The 16,926-nt window shown below is 34.7% G+C and overlaps 1 protein-coding gene across 5 annotated transcripts in view; it reads left to right on the top strand.

Moving 5' to 3' along the window:
* The window catches only part of TMEM131 (transmembrane protein 131), a 264,070-nt gene that overhangs the window by 156,275 nt on the left and 90,869 nt on the right, over positions 1-16,926 (top strand). For all 5 annotated transcript variants that reach the window (XM_056808387.1, XM_056808386.1, XM_056808388.1 and 2 more), the window contains one exon: positions 8,562-8,630. In XM_056808387.1, the coding sequence (XP_056664365.1) occupies positions 8,562-8,630 (69 nt within the window). The remainder of the gene's footprint in view (positions 1-8,561; positions 8,631-16,926) is intronic.

The raw sequence follows: 16,926 nt of genomic DNA, 5'->3' as shown, positions 1-16,926 counted from the left end.
ATTGATCAAGAGGAACGAAGGAAGAAAAAAGATCCTGGTAACAAGCAAAAGTCAAGCAAAATGTGTATTTCTAACCTTACCATCACCTTACTTTTAGGAGGCCGAGGACATGCTTCTTCATAGCTCCTCTGTGGGTGTGATTGTTCAGTACTTTCATCTAAGTTCTTAAGTTTTAAAAATTGTTTTTTGTTTACAGTGTTTTCATCCTTATAGAAAGTGTTCTGGCCACTTTCAGGCTCTTGTATGATGAAATGATGTTGATGTACTAATTAATAGGAGGAATGGAAAAAAGTGTGCCTTCAGAACCATTATATCTTCAAAGATTAGGATGTTATTACTACCTCATCATTCAGCTGTTTCCAAATGCTTAAATTAATTTGATTTTCTAAATGTCTAGGATTTTTTAAAAATCATTATTTCAGAAAGCTCATTGAGTTTTTCCTTAATCTGGTTTTCCAGGTAGTTTGTTGGCTTAAATATCATATATCTTAATTATTTTGTCCATTTTTTCAATCTTTTGATTTTGTTCCAAGTTATCTTCCTGTTTCATGAAATCTCTAACTTGTTCAGTCTTTTGTAGTTTTCATTTCTTGGATAAAATTTACCACTTTCTCTTTTGAGCAACTTATTCTTTTTTGAATCCTTTCTTCAAAAGCTTTGAATTCATTTTTTAATCTCTTGATTCATTTCTTCTATCCATGTAATCCTTATGAGAAAATTTATTTTTTACTTTGCCTATCTTCTTTCAGCTTTTTTGGAGTTAGGTTTACAATAATTTTTGATTCTGAAAAGTATCAAAGATAGTTTCTTTGATTCATTCACATCTTCACCTTTAGTTCCTAAATTGGTACTTTGTACAGTATCAGCCTTTTATTCCCTAATGTTCCATTGGGTGGGATAGTCTTCCATGCTGTAGTCTTCCCTAGCATCCTTTGGGTTTGGGGGCTGACCTCCACCTCCAGCGGAGGTCCCTTGGATCTTTGTTCAGAGTGCCGGATCCTTAGAACCTTCTTAGGATATTGTTAGGGAACTCAGATCCCCTGTGTATAGACTGTCACAAGTAGAGAATGGAGTCACTGTGCTAAATTGATCAGTACTTCTCTTCTGACCTTACTGCTGTTGCTTCTTGATACTTTCTGTCTACCCTTGGGGTCTCTCAGTATATCCCTCCAATCTTACTGACTCAGATTAGATTCTTACAAGTTATACTTGTCTGTGGAAATCTTCAGTACCCCTTGACTATTATGCACTAACATTGATTTTGCTGGTAGGGGCACAGGTGCCTTTTGGTGCAGTTCTTGAAAAGAAGTCACATCGTAGCTTTTCATTGAATATCTTCACCATTATTTAATCTGGAGCTAACTTCAGGGTTTTGTTTGAACAAGATTTGGGGGCTGAGTGGATTATTTCCTGTTCAAGCTGCTCCAGTCTTGGCAAAAAACTTCACCCATTTCTCAATTCACCTATTTATGGAAACAAAACAAATTAATTTTTCTTCCACATCTTCAAGTACTTAGAGAACTATCATGACTCCTGAGTCTTCTTTTCTTCAAACAAAATCTTCCTGGTTCTTTCAACAAGCCTCATATAGCATGGACGCATGACCCTTCATTATCTTCATTGTCCTTCTTTGGATACTCTGCAAGTCATCAGTGTTTTTAAGGCATTAAACCCAGAACTAAATACAATACTACTGAAAAGGCCTGATGGAAAGAGCCCAGTGGAAGTATCACCAGTGATGAAGGACATGTTCCTTTTTCAAGATGGGAGAAAGCAAAGAACATCTCATGTAATTGGGTAGGCACTTTATGTAACACTTTCAGAAGGACATGGATGAGAGTTGCACAGAATGGGCAAGCATGGATTCATTGTGATCTATTTCATTTGGAGGGCATTTCCTGAATTAGTGAGATCCATTTCAGTATTTGAGGATTTGCTCTCTTCTCCAATCTCCTTGCTTCCTGGCTTTCTTCCCACCTTTCCCTTTTTTTACCCTCTTTCTTTTCAATAAGATATATTTCAAACCTTGGTCCAGGTATTTATTATCCTACAAAGTCTCAATATTATCTTTGAGGTCAAATTTACCTCCTTGTTTTGGACCTTTAATTCCTCATTTGTTGCCTAAATTTTGAACTTTACATGTAGACGTTTGAGGCCATAATTTTTATTAGTAAATTATTCTTTCTCCTCTGAATCTCTGGATATTTCAGCTGCTAATCTTTCTTTTTGGCATGTATATTATAATGCATATGTATGAATATGTATAACATATTGCTTATTCATTTTATGATTCTTTTATTTTTTAAGATTTATTTTATTTTATTTTTTACCAGTTACGTGTAATAACAAATTTCCACACAAATTTTCCTGAGTTATACAATCACATATTTTCTGAGGCAACAATTCTCATGTTTTGGTTTGCCAGTCTCTTTATGCTCTTAAAAATTATTAGAACTCCAACATAAAAGAGCTTTTGATTATATGAGTTGTATCTATTAATATTTACATGTAAGAAATTAAATTTCTTAGTATTATTATAAAAATAATTTTAACCTCATGGACTCCTTGAAAGGGTTTGCAAGAGCTAAAAGGATTCCTTGGGCCACACTTTGAGAAATGCTGGCTTAAGAAACTTTTAATGAAGAGATTTCTTTTACCAGTGCAGATAAGCACCTCTGTAATTTATAATCTTAGAATATTTCTTTGGATGCTATAAGTTTAAGTTACTTTACTAAAGAACCACACAGCTAGTATGTATCAAGAAAGGACTTGAACTCAACTTTTACTTATTCTTAGTTTAGTTCTATAGCCACACCATTTGTCTTACACGTAAACATTGAAAGTAGGTAAACATATTAAAGACCAACTGAGCATTATGGACATGAAGGACTTCAGGAGATCAAGGAGAATGCTGTTTGGGGTTGCTAACAAAGGTTTCATTGAAAGTGTTGGCTGAAGGAAGGGTATGCTGTTCAGTAATATAGAAGGTATGCGATATGGTATGTATATATTAGGACTTCAAAAGCTCTATGCACACTTTTGTAGATCCTTGTTCAGGTATAAATTGGAATATTCTGATGTCCTTTCTAACCAGGAGATTTTGTGAACCTGTTTTACCAATCTTAAGAGATATTCTGAAAGTTGTCTCATTTCAAAGACAGTATTATTTTTGCATTAGTATTAAAAACTTATGAAAAAATCCAAGAATATGTTTGTAATAATAACAAAAAAGTGCCTTACGGTTTGCAAACAGTTTTACATATGTCACATGTTACTGTTATGTCTTGCTTGATGACTATTTGACAAGGTCTTGTTTTTCTTCATTAGGATAATTCTGAGTTTTATGCCCAGTGTTATTTCTCTTTACTCTTCAGTTCTTCTCTGGATGCTTGAATACCAAATATAACTTGGCATAAACTATAAGGAGGTCTGTTAGTATAGGTGTAAAAAGACTCCCTCACTTTGTACAGTCTGATGCCCTGCTGTTCTGTCTTTTCAGAGTTGAATATAGAAGTAAAAAATGACCTATTTTTGCCATTGTCTTAAATATATCACTAAGATTCACATTCCTGATATATTTGGGCTTTGGAAAGTAGTATCAATTTATATTGGTATTTAAAACTCTTTCATTTGAGCTATTTTTAATTTACTATTTTGAAACTTTAGTTGGCTTAGCAAATGTTTTAAATTATTTTCTTCTGTATAATAATAGTATTTATATAGTGCTTTTTGAAAGTGTCTTAATGGATGTCTTCTATTTTTTACATCATCATAGTTTTCCCTAACATACATCCCATTCATTCAGTGCTCTGTCTCCCTCCCAGAGAGCCATCTCATTTAACAGAACTTTTTTTTTTAAGACATAAAAAGAAAACCAAGAGGAAAAAATCATGACAACTGATTGATACATTGAAAAAGTCTGAAAACATGTATAATGTGCAAAACCTGTAGACTTCCTGAAGCTTCCCGATCCAGTGAGAAGCCTCAAGGTAGGAAGATAGAGGAAGGATAGAAGTTCTGGATGCCGCAAGGGGGATGGCAGAGCCAAGTTAGAGATATGAGGTGGCAGGAATGAGTCAGAAATCCAGACCTTATTAATTATCAAGGAGCCACAGCAAAAACTCCGATCAGTGGACTACTCAGAAGGCTTATACCCGTCCAAAGATCCAAATTTAATACCACACAGGTCGGAGACATGATAGAGAGAAGAAAGTGCCTGGCCAAAGGCCAGGTCCCAGGTGGGAGAGGTAGATCAGGAAAGGTCTGGCCAAGCTCCAGCAAGGACAGGCATCAGTGAGAGCTGAGATCCAAGAGAGGAAGCAGGCAGAGCTTGCTGTGGCCCTGTATTTAATCTCTTTGATATGTAAATATACACAATACATAGGGATGATTATCATTGGTCAATGACAAGGTATAGGTGTGGTTTCTCTTAGCCAGGTGAACACAAAGAAACCTGTTTTCCCGCCTAACCTGGGGGAAGCTGGGGTCAAGGGTCAGAGGCTTTCCTAGCCATGTGCAAGACTGAGCATGCTCTCTTCTAAGCTACTCTGTACACACTGTTTCCCTTGCCCATAGCTAGGGGTGGACTGTTACACTTCCTACCTCCATGTAGGATATAATATTAAAAGTGAATGAAAACTGTAAAGATTTTTCATTCACTTTTAATATTTTTAATGTTGTTGTTCTTTCCATATATGTGGTTATAGTCATTGTGTATATTATTGGCTTGGTTCTGCTTACTTCGTTCTGTATACGTTCATATTGATCTTTCCATGGGCTTCTTTGTATTCATCACATAAGTCATTTCTTATAACACAATATTACATTGCATTCATGTAGTACTATTTGTTCAGCTATTCCACATTGTTTCAAATTCCTTGCTCTCAGAAAAAGTTGCTATAAATATTTTAGTGTATATGGAGAATTCCTTTTTTATCAGTGGCTTCCTTAGGGTATAAGCCCAGTAAATGTTTATGCTATTTCATAACTCTAACAACAGTGCATTGGTGTGCTTACTATCTCACACTTCCAAGTACTTATTCCTCCCCTTTGGCCTTCTTTTTGTGTGTTCTCTTCCTATTAGATTGCAAGCTCCTTGAGAGCAAAGATTGTCTTTTTCTTATTTGTGTCACCACAGACTGCCTAGTACATAACAGGAGACTTTATATAAGTAAGAGATATAACAGCTTTCAGGGAGTGATGTGAAACTTCAGGGTTATTTTTATTTCTACTTCTCTTTATTAATGATGTGGAGCATTTTTAAGTGGTTATGAATAATTTGCAATTCTTTTTTGAGGTGTTTGTTCATTTTTTTATTATATATTATATATGTGTGTATGTATATAAATTGTTTCCTATATCTTGGATACCAAACCCTTAAAAAAGAAATTTGTTAAAAAGATTTTCACTCCATTACCTTCTTATAATAGGTACAATGATTTTGTTTATGCAGCTTTTCTGTTTCATATAATCAAAGTTTGTCTATTTTATCTTTTGTAATTACCTCATTCCCTTGTTTAGTTAACAATTCATCTTCTACCTAAAATTATATGGATGATATTAGAAATTAGGTCTTATTATATTAGTTTGGAGATAAGAAGTAGAGAAACTGGCTTGAGAAAGAATTGGAGTTTCAAACAGAGCTGAGACGGTGTCAGTTTCAAATCTAATGTTTTTTTTTCTGTGACAGTTGCTCTCTGGGTGTGATAATTGGTATCTGGCAGTTGGCAGTAGAGGGGTTGGAGGAAGTAACATCTTTTCTCTCTCTCTCTAAGTTAAGAATTAAAAGGATAGTAGTGTCAGTTTATTTAGAATGATAAAAATTTGGGTTAGTCAGATCAAGAAGGATCAGTATAGCCTGTAGAAACAGAAGTGGTTTCTTGCGGAACCAGGGAGTTTTATTTGGGTCGAGTTAGAATCCCTTAAGAGTTAGAAATCCTTTTATCCTTATATTTTCAATAAATATTTTATTTTTTATAGCAAGAATCTCCTTAGCATCCTTGCGCAGGGCCCTGAAGAGAAGTTCATTTATGAGCTTCATTTAACTGATATAAACTTTGTAAGCACAGCAGGCAGAGTATCCAAATAATTTTACAACCCATAAATTCATTGCCTAATAGTTTTATAGTTTGCCTATTATTTTTACACTATGTAAAATATAGTAAAATACAATGAATATTTATTAAAGTCCTATTATATGCTAAGTTGTGTGCTAAGCCTCAAATAGAAATAAGAAAGAGATGATTCTTGCCCCAAAGAAGATTAAATCTAATGGGGAAGAAAATACAAAAAAAGGAAGCTGTTCTTTCCCCTCTCTGCCTCCCCCTACCCACCCAAGGTACTTGATTCTAAGGCATGGTGATAGTGTTTTACTCCACCTACTAGCCCTATAATGAGAGAGGCAGAGACAACTATGAAAGTATTAATGAGATATGAGTTTAAAAGTTGATGTAATCTCTGGAATGATGACTTTCCTGGTAATAAGTTTTTCCTGCAAGGAGGATGTGGGTGGTAGAACATGATAATGGTGAAGTTAAATCCAAAGAACGCTGCTGGTGCTATATAATCTTTTAGTTCTGAAATACTTTGAGGTTTGCAAAGTACTTTGCAAGTATGATCTTTGAACTCAGGTCTTCTTTATTCTAGGTCCAATGTTCAATACCCTGCCACCTAGGTGCCTTTTTATATTAACAGATAATTAAGTATATGCACACAGCCCCATTCAGTATCTATATCATTTGTCTATATGGTATGCAATGCTTGGAATTTTTTTAAATGAGAGGTTAGTTACTGTGACCAATATGAGATGGTTAGAAATCACTTTCCCATTTTTTTCCTAAGAGCAAATTTTTCAGATTAATTAGTTTTTACAGTAATGGAAATTTCTATCCAAAAACCCAGTAACATAGTAGACACTGGCATGGTAGTCAGAGTCCAGGCTTATGATAAGGTCAAAAAAGCTTTCCTAATATTGCATAATAGAGTGTCACAAATGACAAGCTGGACAAAAATAAGTTTTATCAGTATGTTTGTTTAGTAAGAATTCTACTAGCAAATATGTATCAAAGATACATGATGGTGTTGGTAAGTGTGGTTCCCCAGCCTCCCCACCTGTCTCTTTTCTTCATAAGGACATGCTTCAGTCCAGTGGTCTATACTACCAGATGGAGATCCTACCAGCTTGGAGGATCTTTGAACCTCTCAAGCTGTTTGCATTTATATGTCAATAATGCCATACCAAGGAGCCACATCACCAATTCAGAGCTTCTCCTTATTATTGAATAAAGAAACCTTTGTTCTGGGGCCATCTAGATCTAGTTCCTCAGCTTGAATTTCTTGGCTGAGCTTATAGACTTCATTCTTAGGGAATCTATTTGTGACATTAAGTATCCCTCCTCCATTCTGTGTTGAACTTAGCCATGGCCTCCCACAAAATGCAACCTCTGACACATGGACTTCATGACTCAGAACTACTCACCAATCTTTGCAAGTCCCAGGTAATTCCAGAGCAGTGACTAACAGGCACTGGTAGAGGGAGCTTTCCTATTGAGAATTCCCTTTATCATGAAATGACAGGTCTAATCTTCTTCTCTTCAAAAAAAAAAAATCTGGGAGCAGGAAGCTTATTGTAATATGTCTCATGCCATTTTAAAGTCTATATATTTATCCATAAATGACAATATCTTTACTCAATTAACTTGAATTCACATTTGCTATTTTCTATGCACATCCACACAAAACAAATAAATGCTTTCTCTTATGTTAATAAAACAAAGGTCAACATTAACTGTTTTCCTTTAAGATCATATCTGACAAAAATCTTTTTGTTTTATTTTTTTAAAAGAACTTACTTGTGATGGGGGAGCTAAGTGATTCAGTGGTTAGAGAGTCAGATCTAGAGACAGAGGATCCTGGATTTAATCTGGCATCAGATATTTTCTAACTGTGTGACTCTGGACAAGCCACTTAACCCCAATTGCCTAAAATTGCTCTTTTTGCCTTGGTAGTATTAATTACAAGACAGAAGATAAAGGGTTTTTTGTTTTTTTTTTTTAAGGAAAAGAAATTACTTATGAAAGAAAAGCTACTATAGAAGAAAACAAAGAAAGCTAGAATCATAGACAAATGAGACAAGTTTAAAAGTTATATGTTGAATTTATCATATATAGAGAAATTTATCATTTTATATGTGAACCTCTTCTATGTATATAGAAATGCCCATTTTATTTGGTACTTGTTCAGAATCTTTTTTTAATCTAATTTGAAAGAAAGAAATGGTACTTCTTATTGAGGTTGGATTAGGACAGAGTTTTTAACCTTTTTTGTATCATAGACTTATTGGGTAATTTGTTGAAACCTGAAACTCCACAGAATAATGTTTTTTAATGCATAAAACAAAATATGTAGGATTACAGAGGAAATAGTTTATTTTAAAAAACAAACAAGTTCCTGCCTCTTTTGCTTGGTTAAGAACCCTTTAGATTAGGGAAATATGTACTTTGGGAACTGGAACTGATTCTGTTATAATGTTTTTTCTTTTGTTTTTCTTCTACTGTTTACAGTGTATCCCTATACCGGGGGAACTGCAGACCTATACGGTTTGAGCCACCAATGCTGGACTTCCACGAACAGTAAGTTTTTAAAGATTTTTTTCCCCTTAAGAAATAGTGCTTATAGCATCGTTTTTTCTATTCAAACATGTAGGTGATTAATGCTGCTTTTGTTTTTTTGTTGATGATAAAAATACATTTCCCAAATTGTCTTTGGAAAACCTTGTAGTCTGATGAACAAATCCATAAAGAAGAGTGTTATAATAAAGAAGTATACACAGAAAACTCATCCATTTTTGCTGTTGTTTCAGTCATATGCAGGAAAACCCACAGAAAAGAGGATTCAGTTAAATGACATAAAAATAAAAAGGTTCACATTTAGATTTTTTAAAAGTAATGCCCTAGATAACAAAATGGAGACATTATTAGTTTACTAGTCATCTAAAGAAGTTCTAGATATTTTATTGACTTCTATAAGCTAATAGGAATTTACATTAAAATATATGCGAGTTAAAAATTCAATGAGAGCTTAGGCTTCATTTAAAATAAGCATAGATTCCAGAATGAGGGAAAGGATAGTTCAACTATATTATGGCCAGAATACATCCATGTTGAGAGCATTTTTTATTTAGTTCAGGATCCTACATATTAGGAATAACATCAATAATTTGGAGAATTTCCAGGGGAAAAAAATTAATGAAAGGTCTTGAAATCATGCCAAATCAGAATTAAAGAATCTCATAATATTTAGCCTACATAATAGAAGTCTGGGGTTGAGGGGTTGGGTGTGATGCTTGTTTTGAAAGAATTATCATTTGAAAGAGAAATTAAATTTATCCTTCTTGTCTCCAAAGAAAATAGCACTGCAAACTGAGAATGGGATAGGTAGTCAAGACTCCAAAGAGACCTTTAAACAGACAGTCAGTGATGACCTCTGAAGAAAAAGCTGAATTAATTTAAATATATAGAGAATTCAGCTATAATACTACAGAGACATTTCTAAAAATTATAGCAGTATTTTAAATAGCTCAATAAAAAACACAAAAGATTATAATACTCAGAAAAATTCTTCAATGACACTCAAAAAAAAAATGGGAATCTAATAAACATAGCAGGGCAGTTTTAGTCATGTTAAATAGTTAAGAAATACATAAGTACTACAGTCACATGGTGATGTCTACATCTTGGAATGCTGCTCAGCTTGCTCCCTGGTTCCCATAGACAGACTTGCAAAGTTAACAAAGTTGAGGACTGCAGATGAGAGGCTGGGCAATGTTGGAAGGGGAAAGGATGTGTTGAGTGCACAAGTGCAGACCAGTTCACCTCCTCCCACTACTTGTACTGCACCAGAAGATATACAATAAATATGGCACTTATGGAAGTGAATGTCAGAAAGTATGCAGCTTGTGAGTTATTGTGGAGTGGTTCAACTTTCTACATTCTTGTGTTTCTTGTGAACAAAATTACACACAAGCTCTCCAAAGTTTAAATCACTCAAAAATCTGTTTATACAGCTTCATTCCTTCTCCTTTGTTTCAGTTCTGCATCAGCACTTCCCTATTTGCCTTTTTAAACTGTATGCTATGGCAACATCTCAAACTTAGCATGCCCTCTGTGATCTAGTCAAACTGGCCTTCTCTATGTTTCTTATACACTATAATTCTTGTCCCATATCCATGCCTTTCAACTAGCTTTCCTACATAATTTATATACATTTTTTCTCACCATCATCTCACAAAATCCCTCTCTTTTTAGCCATAGTTCAAGTTCTTTTTTGCAGCAGGTTTGCTACTAGAACATAAGTATAACTTATACCAATACAAAAATGGGCAGTGGAAATTAATGTCATCATTGGACATAGACTGGTAAATCCACCACAAGTGGCCACTTCATATAAAAATGCAGTGGGAATGAAAAAGTGAACCATAGAACAGTTTAAGAAAGGAGTCTGCTGACATAGGGAAGAGCTTCTTCAAACTCTTTTTGATCTTGGATATATTGACGGTTCATTGGGAGCATGGTTATCATGACTGATATCCCTCTGTGAAAATTTGAGACTAGCATGTATTATGTGACAATTCTTGAAGTTCCAGAACATACAAACTTCATCAGAATACTATCATAGGCACATCTGACGCTGATAGTGCTATCATGATTGTTGCTGAGGCTTCATCTCAAAGAATGTACAGACTCCCCAATTCCCCTTCTGACCTATACCTTAGGTGTGAAATAATCAGTGGTTATTGTCAAGGGCAAAGATTTCACCAATTTCTAAGGAAATTATCAAGGAAGTAAGTCATATTAAGAAAATCAGCCATAAATTAGGCACAATAGATTTTGTCCCAAATTCAGTTTGGAATATAATATGCCTTGGTTTACCTGTAAGAATGGCGGAGATAATGGAACTGCTTACTCTAAAACTTTAGATCTCATCCTCCCTCCAACTTTTCCAACTGACAAAGACTATGCATTTACCCATCTAACAGATCTACAAATGTTGGTATTATACTTGTTGGACATAAGGAAAGCAGGAGTCTAAACTAGGCAATGTTGGTGAATTTTGCCAAAGTTAATGTTAAAGTGAAGTAAATTCTTTTGAAATGCACTATGAAGCTTTGAGTGAGCCTTTTTCTAGGGATAATGTGGGTTTCAGTGTCAAGTGTTTTTTGTTTGTTTGTTTGTTTTTTGTCTGTTGAATATATCCACCATGGTAATGTAGCTGATGATAGCAAGAATGATGTACCAGTGGAAGCAGCAGCTTCTCTGCATTCATCATTATCCTGACCCATCCAAGCCAGATCAGTGCTGGCTATGAACCTGTTATATTAATCATATTCTTTGTAAGTATATTGAACTGAAGGAGAAGATTGTTATTCTGGTAAGAAGTGGGAAGATAGCTCCTAATTCCTGAAATCAAATGATCCCATCTAAGCCCATATCTGTGGAGAGCATCTCTGATTCCCCTCTTTTATTGCTTTTTGTGGCATTTGACAAGAAGCTTCTAGAGTTGGCAGGGACAAAAATAATCTCTCTAGAAGGCTGAGTGAATATGATGCAGTGCCCATTCTTAAAGAGTGGTAGATCTTTACCAGGACTGTTTGTCTCAATTGGTCATCTAATTTCAATAGTACGAGACTTGTTCATCATTACATTTCATTGTAAATGCTTCAGGAAGAAAGAATTATTTTATGGAGTATTTGTTTTTGGTAGTTTTAAGTCATTAGTTTTAATATCAATAATTCTTAAATGGAAACAATTCAAGTAAAAAAACTGTTAGAGAATTTGAGACCATTAAAATAAAAAGTTTAATGCAAGGAAGAAAAAGATAAAGTTCATGCATTACCTTCTACATGAAGCCTTTCCTGAGATTTCCAATTGCTAGTGCCCTCCCCCTCAAACTTCATTGTTTCCAACTACTCTTTATTCATTGTTATTTATTCTCTTTATGTTTATTCTGTTGTCTCATTAGGATGTAAACTTTTAGCAAGTTGGAATTGTTTCATTCTTTACATTTGTATCTAGTGCATAGCACAATTCCTGAAACATAGATGTTTAATGATTACTTATTTATTGAATTATGGATAGGGCAAGGATTTGTAATCAAACATGAAATATAAGAGGTCATAGAAGCTGGGGTGGGAGGGAAGAAACTAGATCATATAAAATTAAAAAGTTTTTTGTTCCAATGAGATCAGTGCAGCTTAAATAGGAAAAAATTCTGTTACTGAAAAATGTTCTCATAAGTCATCCAGGCAAATTATGAAATCTAAAAATACAAAGAACTGAGAAAAATGTCCCATTGCTCAATGTTAAGAGCACAATAAATAAGTGGTAAAGACATATAAACAGTTTTCAAAAGGTGGAATATAAACAATTAACCACTTAAAATTGGTATTCAAAATCACTAGTAACCCTAAGAAATACAAATTAAACTAGCTATCAAAGTAGCTAAGATGGTAGAAGAGAAGAATATTCATTCTTGAAAGGGCTATCTATCATAAGGTAGGCAATCAAATTCACTGCTGGTGTCACTCTGCTGCACAAATGCTGGAAATCCATTCTGGAATTATATGAGTAATGTTACTAACTAGCCATATGGAAATAAATTTTCATAATACTATTGATTATGATTTTAAAAATCTGAAATATGCCCAATGGTTAGGTGATAACTAGATAATTTGTTATATCAAAGTATTGAAATATTGCCATGCTCATATGAGTGGCTATGATCATATGCTAGAAATATGAGAAAAAATAAAATCAGTATCAAGTAATTATAAAATTTTAGTACAGAGCAGTGGTGAATATTAATATTAGACTTGTCATAGTCAGCAAGGTAAGTGCCCATTATATGCCAGGTACTGGAGCTATAAAGATCAAAAACAAAAAACAATTTCTGTCCTCAAGGAGTTCACATTCTAATGGGAGAGACAACATACGTATGAATAAGATGAATCTGGATAAATAAGCATTGTCTCAAAGGAAGGCACTACAATTAAGGAAGACTAGGAAAGATATCTTTCAAAATATGAAGACTTTGGTTGAGACTTGAAGGAAACCAGGAAAGCCCCAAAGCATAGATGAAGAAGGAAGGAGTTCCATATATGAAGGATAAACAACCACTAAAAATAATGGAGTTCCCTGTTGAAGAATAGCAAATACCCTGTGTCAGTGGATCACAAAGTATTTGGAAAGTAGTGTAAGAAGACTAGTAAGAGAAGCGGGCCCATTTATGAAGGACTTCAAAAGTCAAACAGAGAGAGAGAGAGAGGGAGAGGGAGGGAAAGGGAGAGAGAGAGAGAGAGAGAGAGAGAGAGAGAGAGAGAGAGAGAGAGAGAGAGAGAGAGAGAGAGAGAGAGAGAGAGAGAGAGAGAGAGAGAGAGAATGAATTAGAGCAGAGTTCAACAGCGTGACAACTGAAAAAGGATCAACTTGAGTGGGGAAATACTCAAGACAATGGAACCAGACAGCAATTGAAATAGTCCAGGAATGAGGTAATTAAGGGCTTGGTAGTGAGTGATGACATTTTCAAAGAAGAGAACGAAACATTTATTAGAGACATTATAAAGGTAGAATATATAGGACTTGGGACTTATTGATTTGGGAAAATGGTAGAATGATATGGCAAAGAAGACACCTAGTTTTCAATCTCAGGTGACTAAGAGGATGTTGTTATCCTTTAAGAGTAATAAGGAAGTTGAAAACAAGAGCAGGTTTGAGAGAAAATGATGAGATCAATTTTGTACCTGTTAAGTTTAAGATGTATATGGGACATCCTTTTCAAGATGTCTAATAGACAATTGAAGTTGTGAAACTGGAGGTCAGTAGAGAAGTTAAGGACTGGATAAGTAGATCATCGGTATAAAGATAAACGTCAAATCCATGGGAGCTATTGAGATCTTCAAGAGAAATAGGATAGGGGGAGAAGAAAAGAAAACCCAGGAAAGACACACTGGTTGGAGATGTAGCAAAGTAGATGAGGAGTAGTGGTAAAGGTAGGAGGAGAACTAAGAGCAATGTCATAAAAGCCTAGACCGAAGAGAGAATCAAAAAGGTGGTCAATAATATCAAAAGTTACCAAAAGATTTAAAAAAATTAAAAAAAAAAGAAAGCATTTGGCAATTAAGAGATCATTAGTGGAGTCAGCTAGGTGGCTCAGCGGTTTGAGAACCAGGCTTGGAGACTAGAAGGCCTGAGTTCAAATCTGGCCTCAGATATTTTCTAGACTTGTCCCTGGACAAGTCACTTAATCCCCATTGCCTAGCCCTTACTACTTTTCTGCCTTAGAACCAATACACATTATTGATTCTAAGATAGAAGGTAAGGGTTTGTTTTTTTGTTTTTTGGGTTGTTGTTTTTTACAGCCCAATAGTAACCTTGGAGAGATCAGTTTCAGTTGAATGATGAGATTAGAAACTAGACTTTGGGGAGAATAGAGTGATGAAGAAAGAATTGGAGGTACCTGTCATAGATAACAATGAGAAGCAAGGATCCAACTTCCCCACCATGACCCTGGAGTTAGTGAGTATGAGAAATGCAACCAGTGCTGGTAAGGGTTACTCAGGAAAGTTGAGTTATCAAGAGGGAGCAAAGTCTCAGTGAGTGCAAAAAGATACATGGAGCAAGAAAGGAAAACTTCAAGATGAAAGGTCATTTGTTATCTGTGGAGTAGGCATTCCAGAGAACACAGTAAAAGTATTAGGTAACTTTAGAGTGTGGAGTTGAGAGGGATGGGAATTAAGGAACAGGTAGAATGACAAGAAAGAAGATTTAGAAGATAAATATTAATTAATAAAGTTATTAATAAATATTAAATAATAAAGTTGGAACCATTTTTCAGGTACTCTCAAAGAAGTAACAATTATGGAAATTTACTCATTCATCAATTTCTGTATCTGATATGACTACATCAGAAAACTGATCTCTACTCTAGTGAACACAGAAACATGTAGCTAGCCAAAAAAGCAAACCCCCAAATAAAACTATTAAAATCTCTCTTTAGTACCACTCCCTTATTCCCTAAAAGAACTTTGCCATGGAAGTGCTTCCTCAAATGGTTTTTCCTATGATCCTGAACTAGCATATTTGCATAGAAATATTAGAAAGTAAAAAAAATGTGTCCTAAGTCTTAATTCCCTGCTCCTATTTTAGCACCACTTCAGTAATTGTCACAATAAAAACTGTCTTGTCCTTGTTGAAAAATATCACCAGCTATTCCAGGAAGTCAATCTCATTCTTGTTGCAGCTACTTTCTGCTTTTATTAACAGAAAAGTACTGACCGCATGGATAATTCTCTTTATTATCTAGGCCCTCATTCCTTTGCCACAGTCACTGTATCAAAGTCACCAAGTTATAAGAGCATGGTTTGAAGTCGAGAAAACTAATGCGCCAAATACTAAACATATGGGTACTCCTCACAAAATTATTTCCTCCTAGCCAAATCATGTGGCTATTTTTTCATTCATCATCCTTCTTTTTTTACAGCAGTTACCATTGTTGACCAGTGCCTTGTTTTTGGTTCTTCCCCTGAACTTCCTCTGCATCACTACCTCTATATGTCATGGTTTTGCCTAAAAAAGATTTTCTCATTTTTTGCCACCACAAAGATCATGGCTATGAATATTTTTGTACAAGGCTTTTTCCTTTTGATCTCTTTGGGATATAAACCCAACAGTACTATGGCGGGATTAAAGGGCAGACAGTCTTTTAGCACCCTTTGGGCATAGTTCCAAATTGCCCTCCAGAATGACTGGATCAATTCACAACTCCACCAGCAGTGCATTGATGTCCCAACTTTGCCACATCCCCTCCAGCATTCATTACTTTCCTTTGCTGTCATGTTAGCCATCTTCTAGGTGTGAGGTGGTACCTGTCAGGTGGTACCTCAGAGTTATTTTGATTTGCATTTCTCTAATTATAAAAGATTTAGAACACTTTTTCATGTGCTTATTAATACTTTTGATTTCTTTATCTGAAAATGTCTAATTCATGTCCCTTGCCCATTTATCAGTTGGAGAATGGCTTGACTTTTTGTACAATTGATTTAGCTCTTTATAAATTTGAGTATATATATATATATATATATATATATATATATATAAATTTGACCTTTGTCAGAGGTTTTTGTTTTGAAATTTTTTTCCCAATTTGTTGCTTCCCTTCTAATTTTGGTTGCATTGGTTTTGTTTGTACAAAACCTTTTTAATTTAATATAATCAAAATTATTTTACATTTCATAATTTTTTCTAACTCTTGCTTGGTCTTAAATTCTTTCCTTTCCCAAAGACCTGACATGTGTATGCTATTCTGTGTTCACCTAATTTACTTATAGTTTCCTTATTTATATTCAAGTCATTCACCCATTCTGAGTCTGTCTTGGTGTAGGATGTGAGATGTTGATGCAAAACCAATCTCTCCCATACTGTCTTCCAATTTTCCCAGCAGTTTTTGATAAATAGTGGATTTTTGTCCCAAAAGCTGGGATTTGGGGGTTTATCATAGACTGCCTTGCTGAGGTCCCTTACCTCGAGTCTATTCCATTGATCCTCCCTTCTGTCTCTTAGCCAGTACTTTTTTTGTTTTGATGACCATTGCATTATAGTACAGTTTAAGATCTGGTACTGCTAGGCCACATTCCTTCACATTTTTTCCCATTATTTCCCTTAATATTTTTGATCTTTTGTTCTTCCAAATGCACTTTGTTATATTTTTTTTTTTCTAATTTGGTAAAAAACATTTCTTGATAGTTTGATAGGTATGACACTAAATAAGTAAATTAATTTGGTTAGGATGGTCATTTTTATTATGTTAGCTCTTCCTACCTATGAGCAATTATTTTTTTGTTCAATTGTTTTGATCTACTTTTAGTTGTGTGGA

The sequence above is a fragment of the Monodelphis domestica genome, chromosome 8 (genome assembly GCF_027887165.1).
Source record: "Monodelphis domestica isolate mMonDom1 chromosome 8, mMonDom1.pri, whole genome shotgun sequence".
NCBI lineage: Eukaryota > Metazoa > Chordata > Mammalia > Didelphimorphia > Didelphidae > Monodelphis > Monodelphis domestica.
The sequence above is the reverse complement of the archived record's forward strand: the minus strand, read 5'-3'. Positions and strand labels throughout refer to the sequence as shown.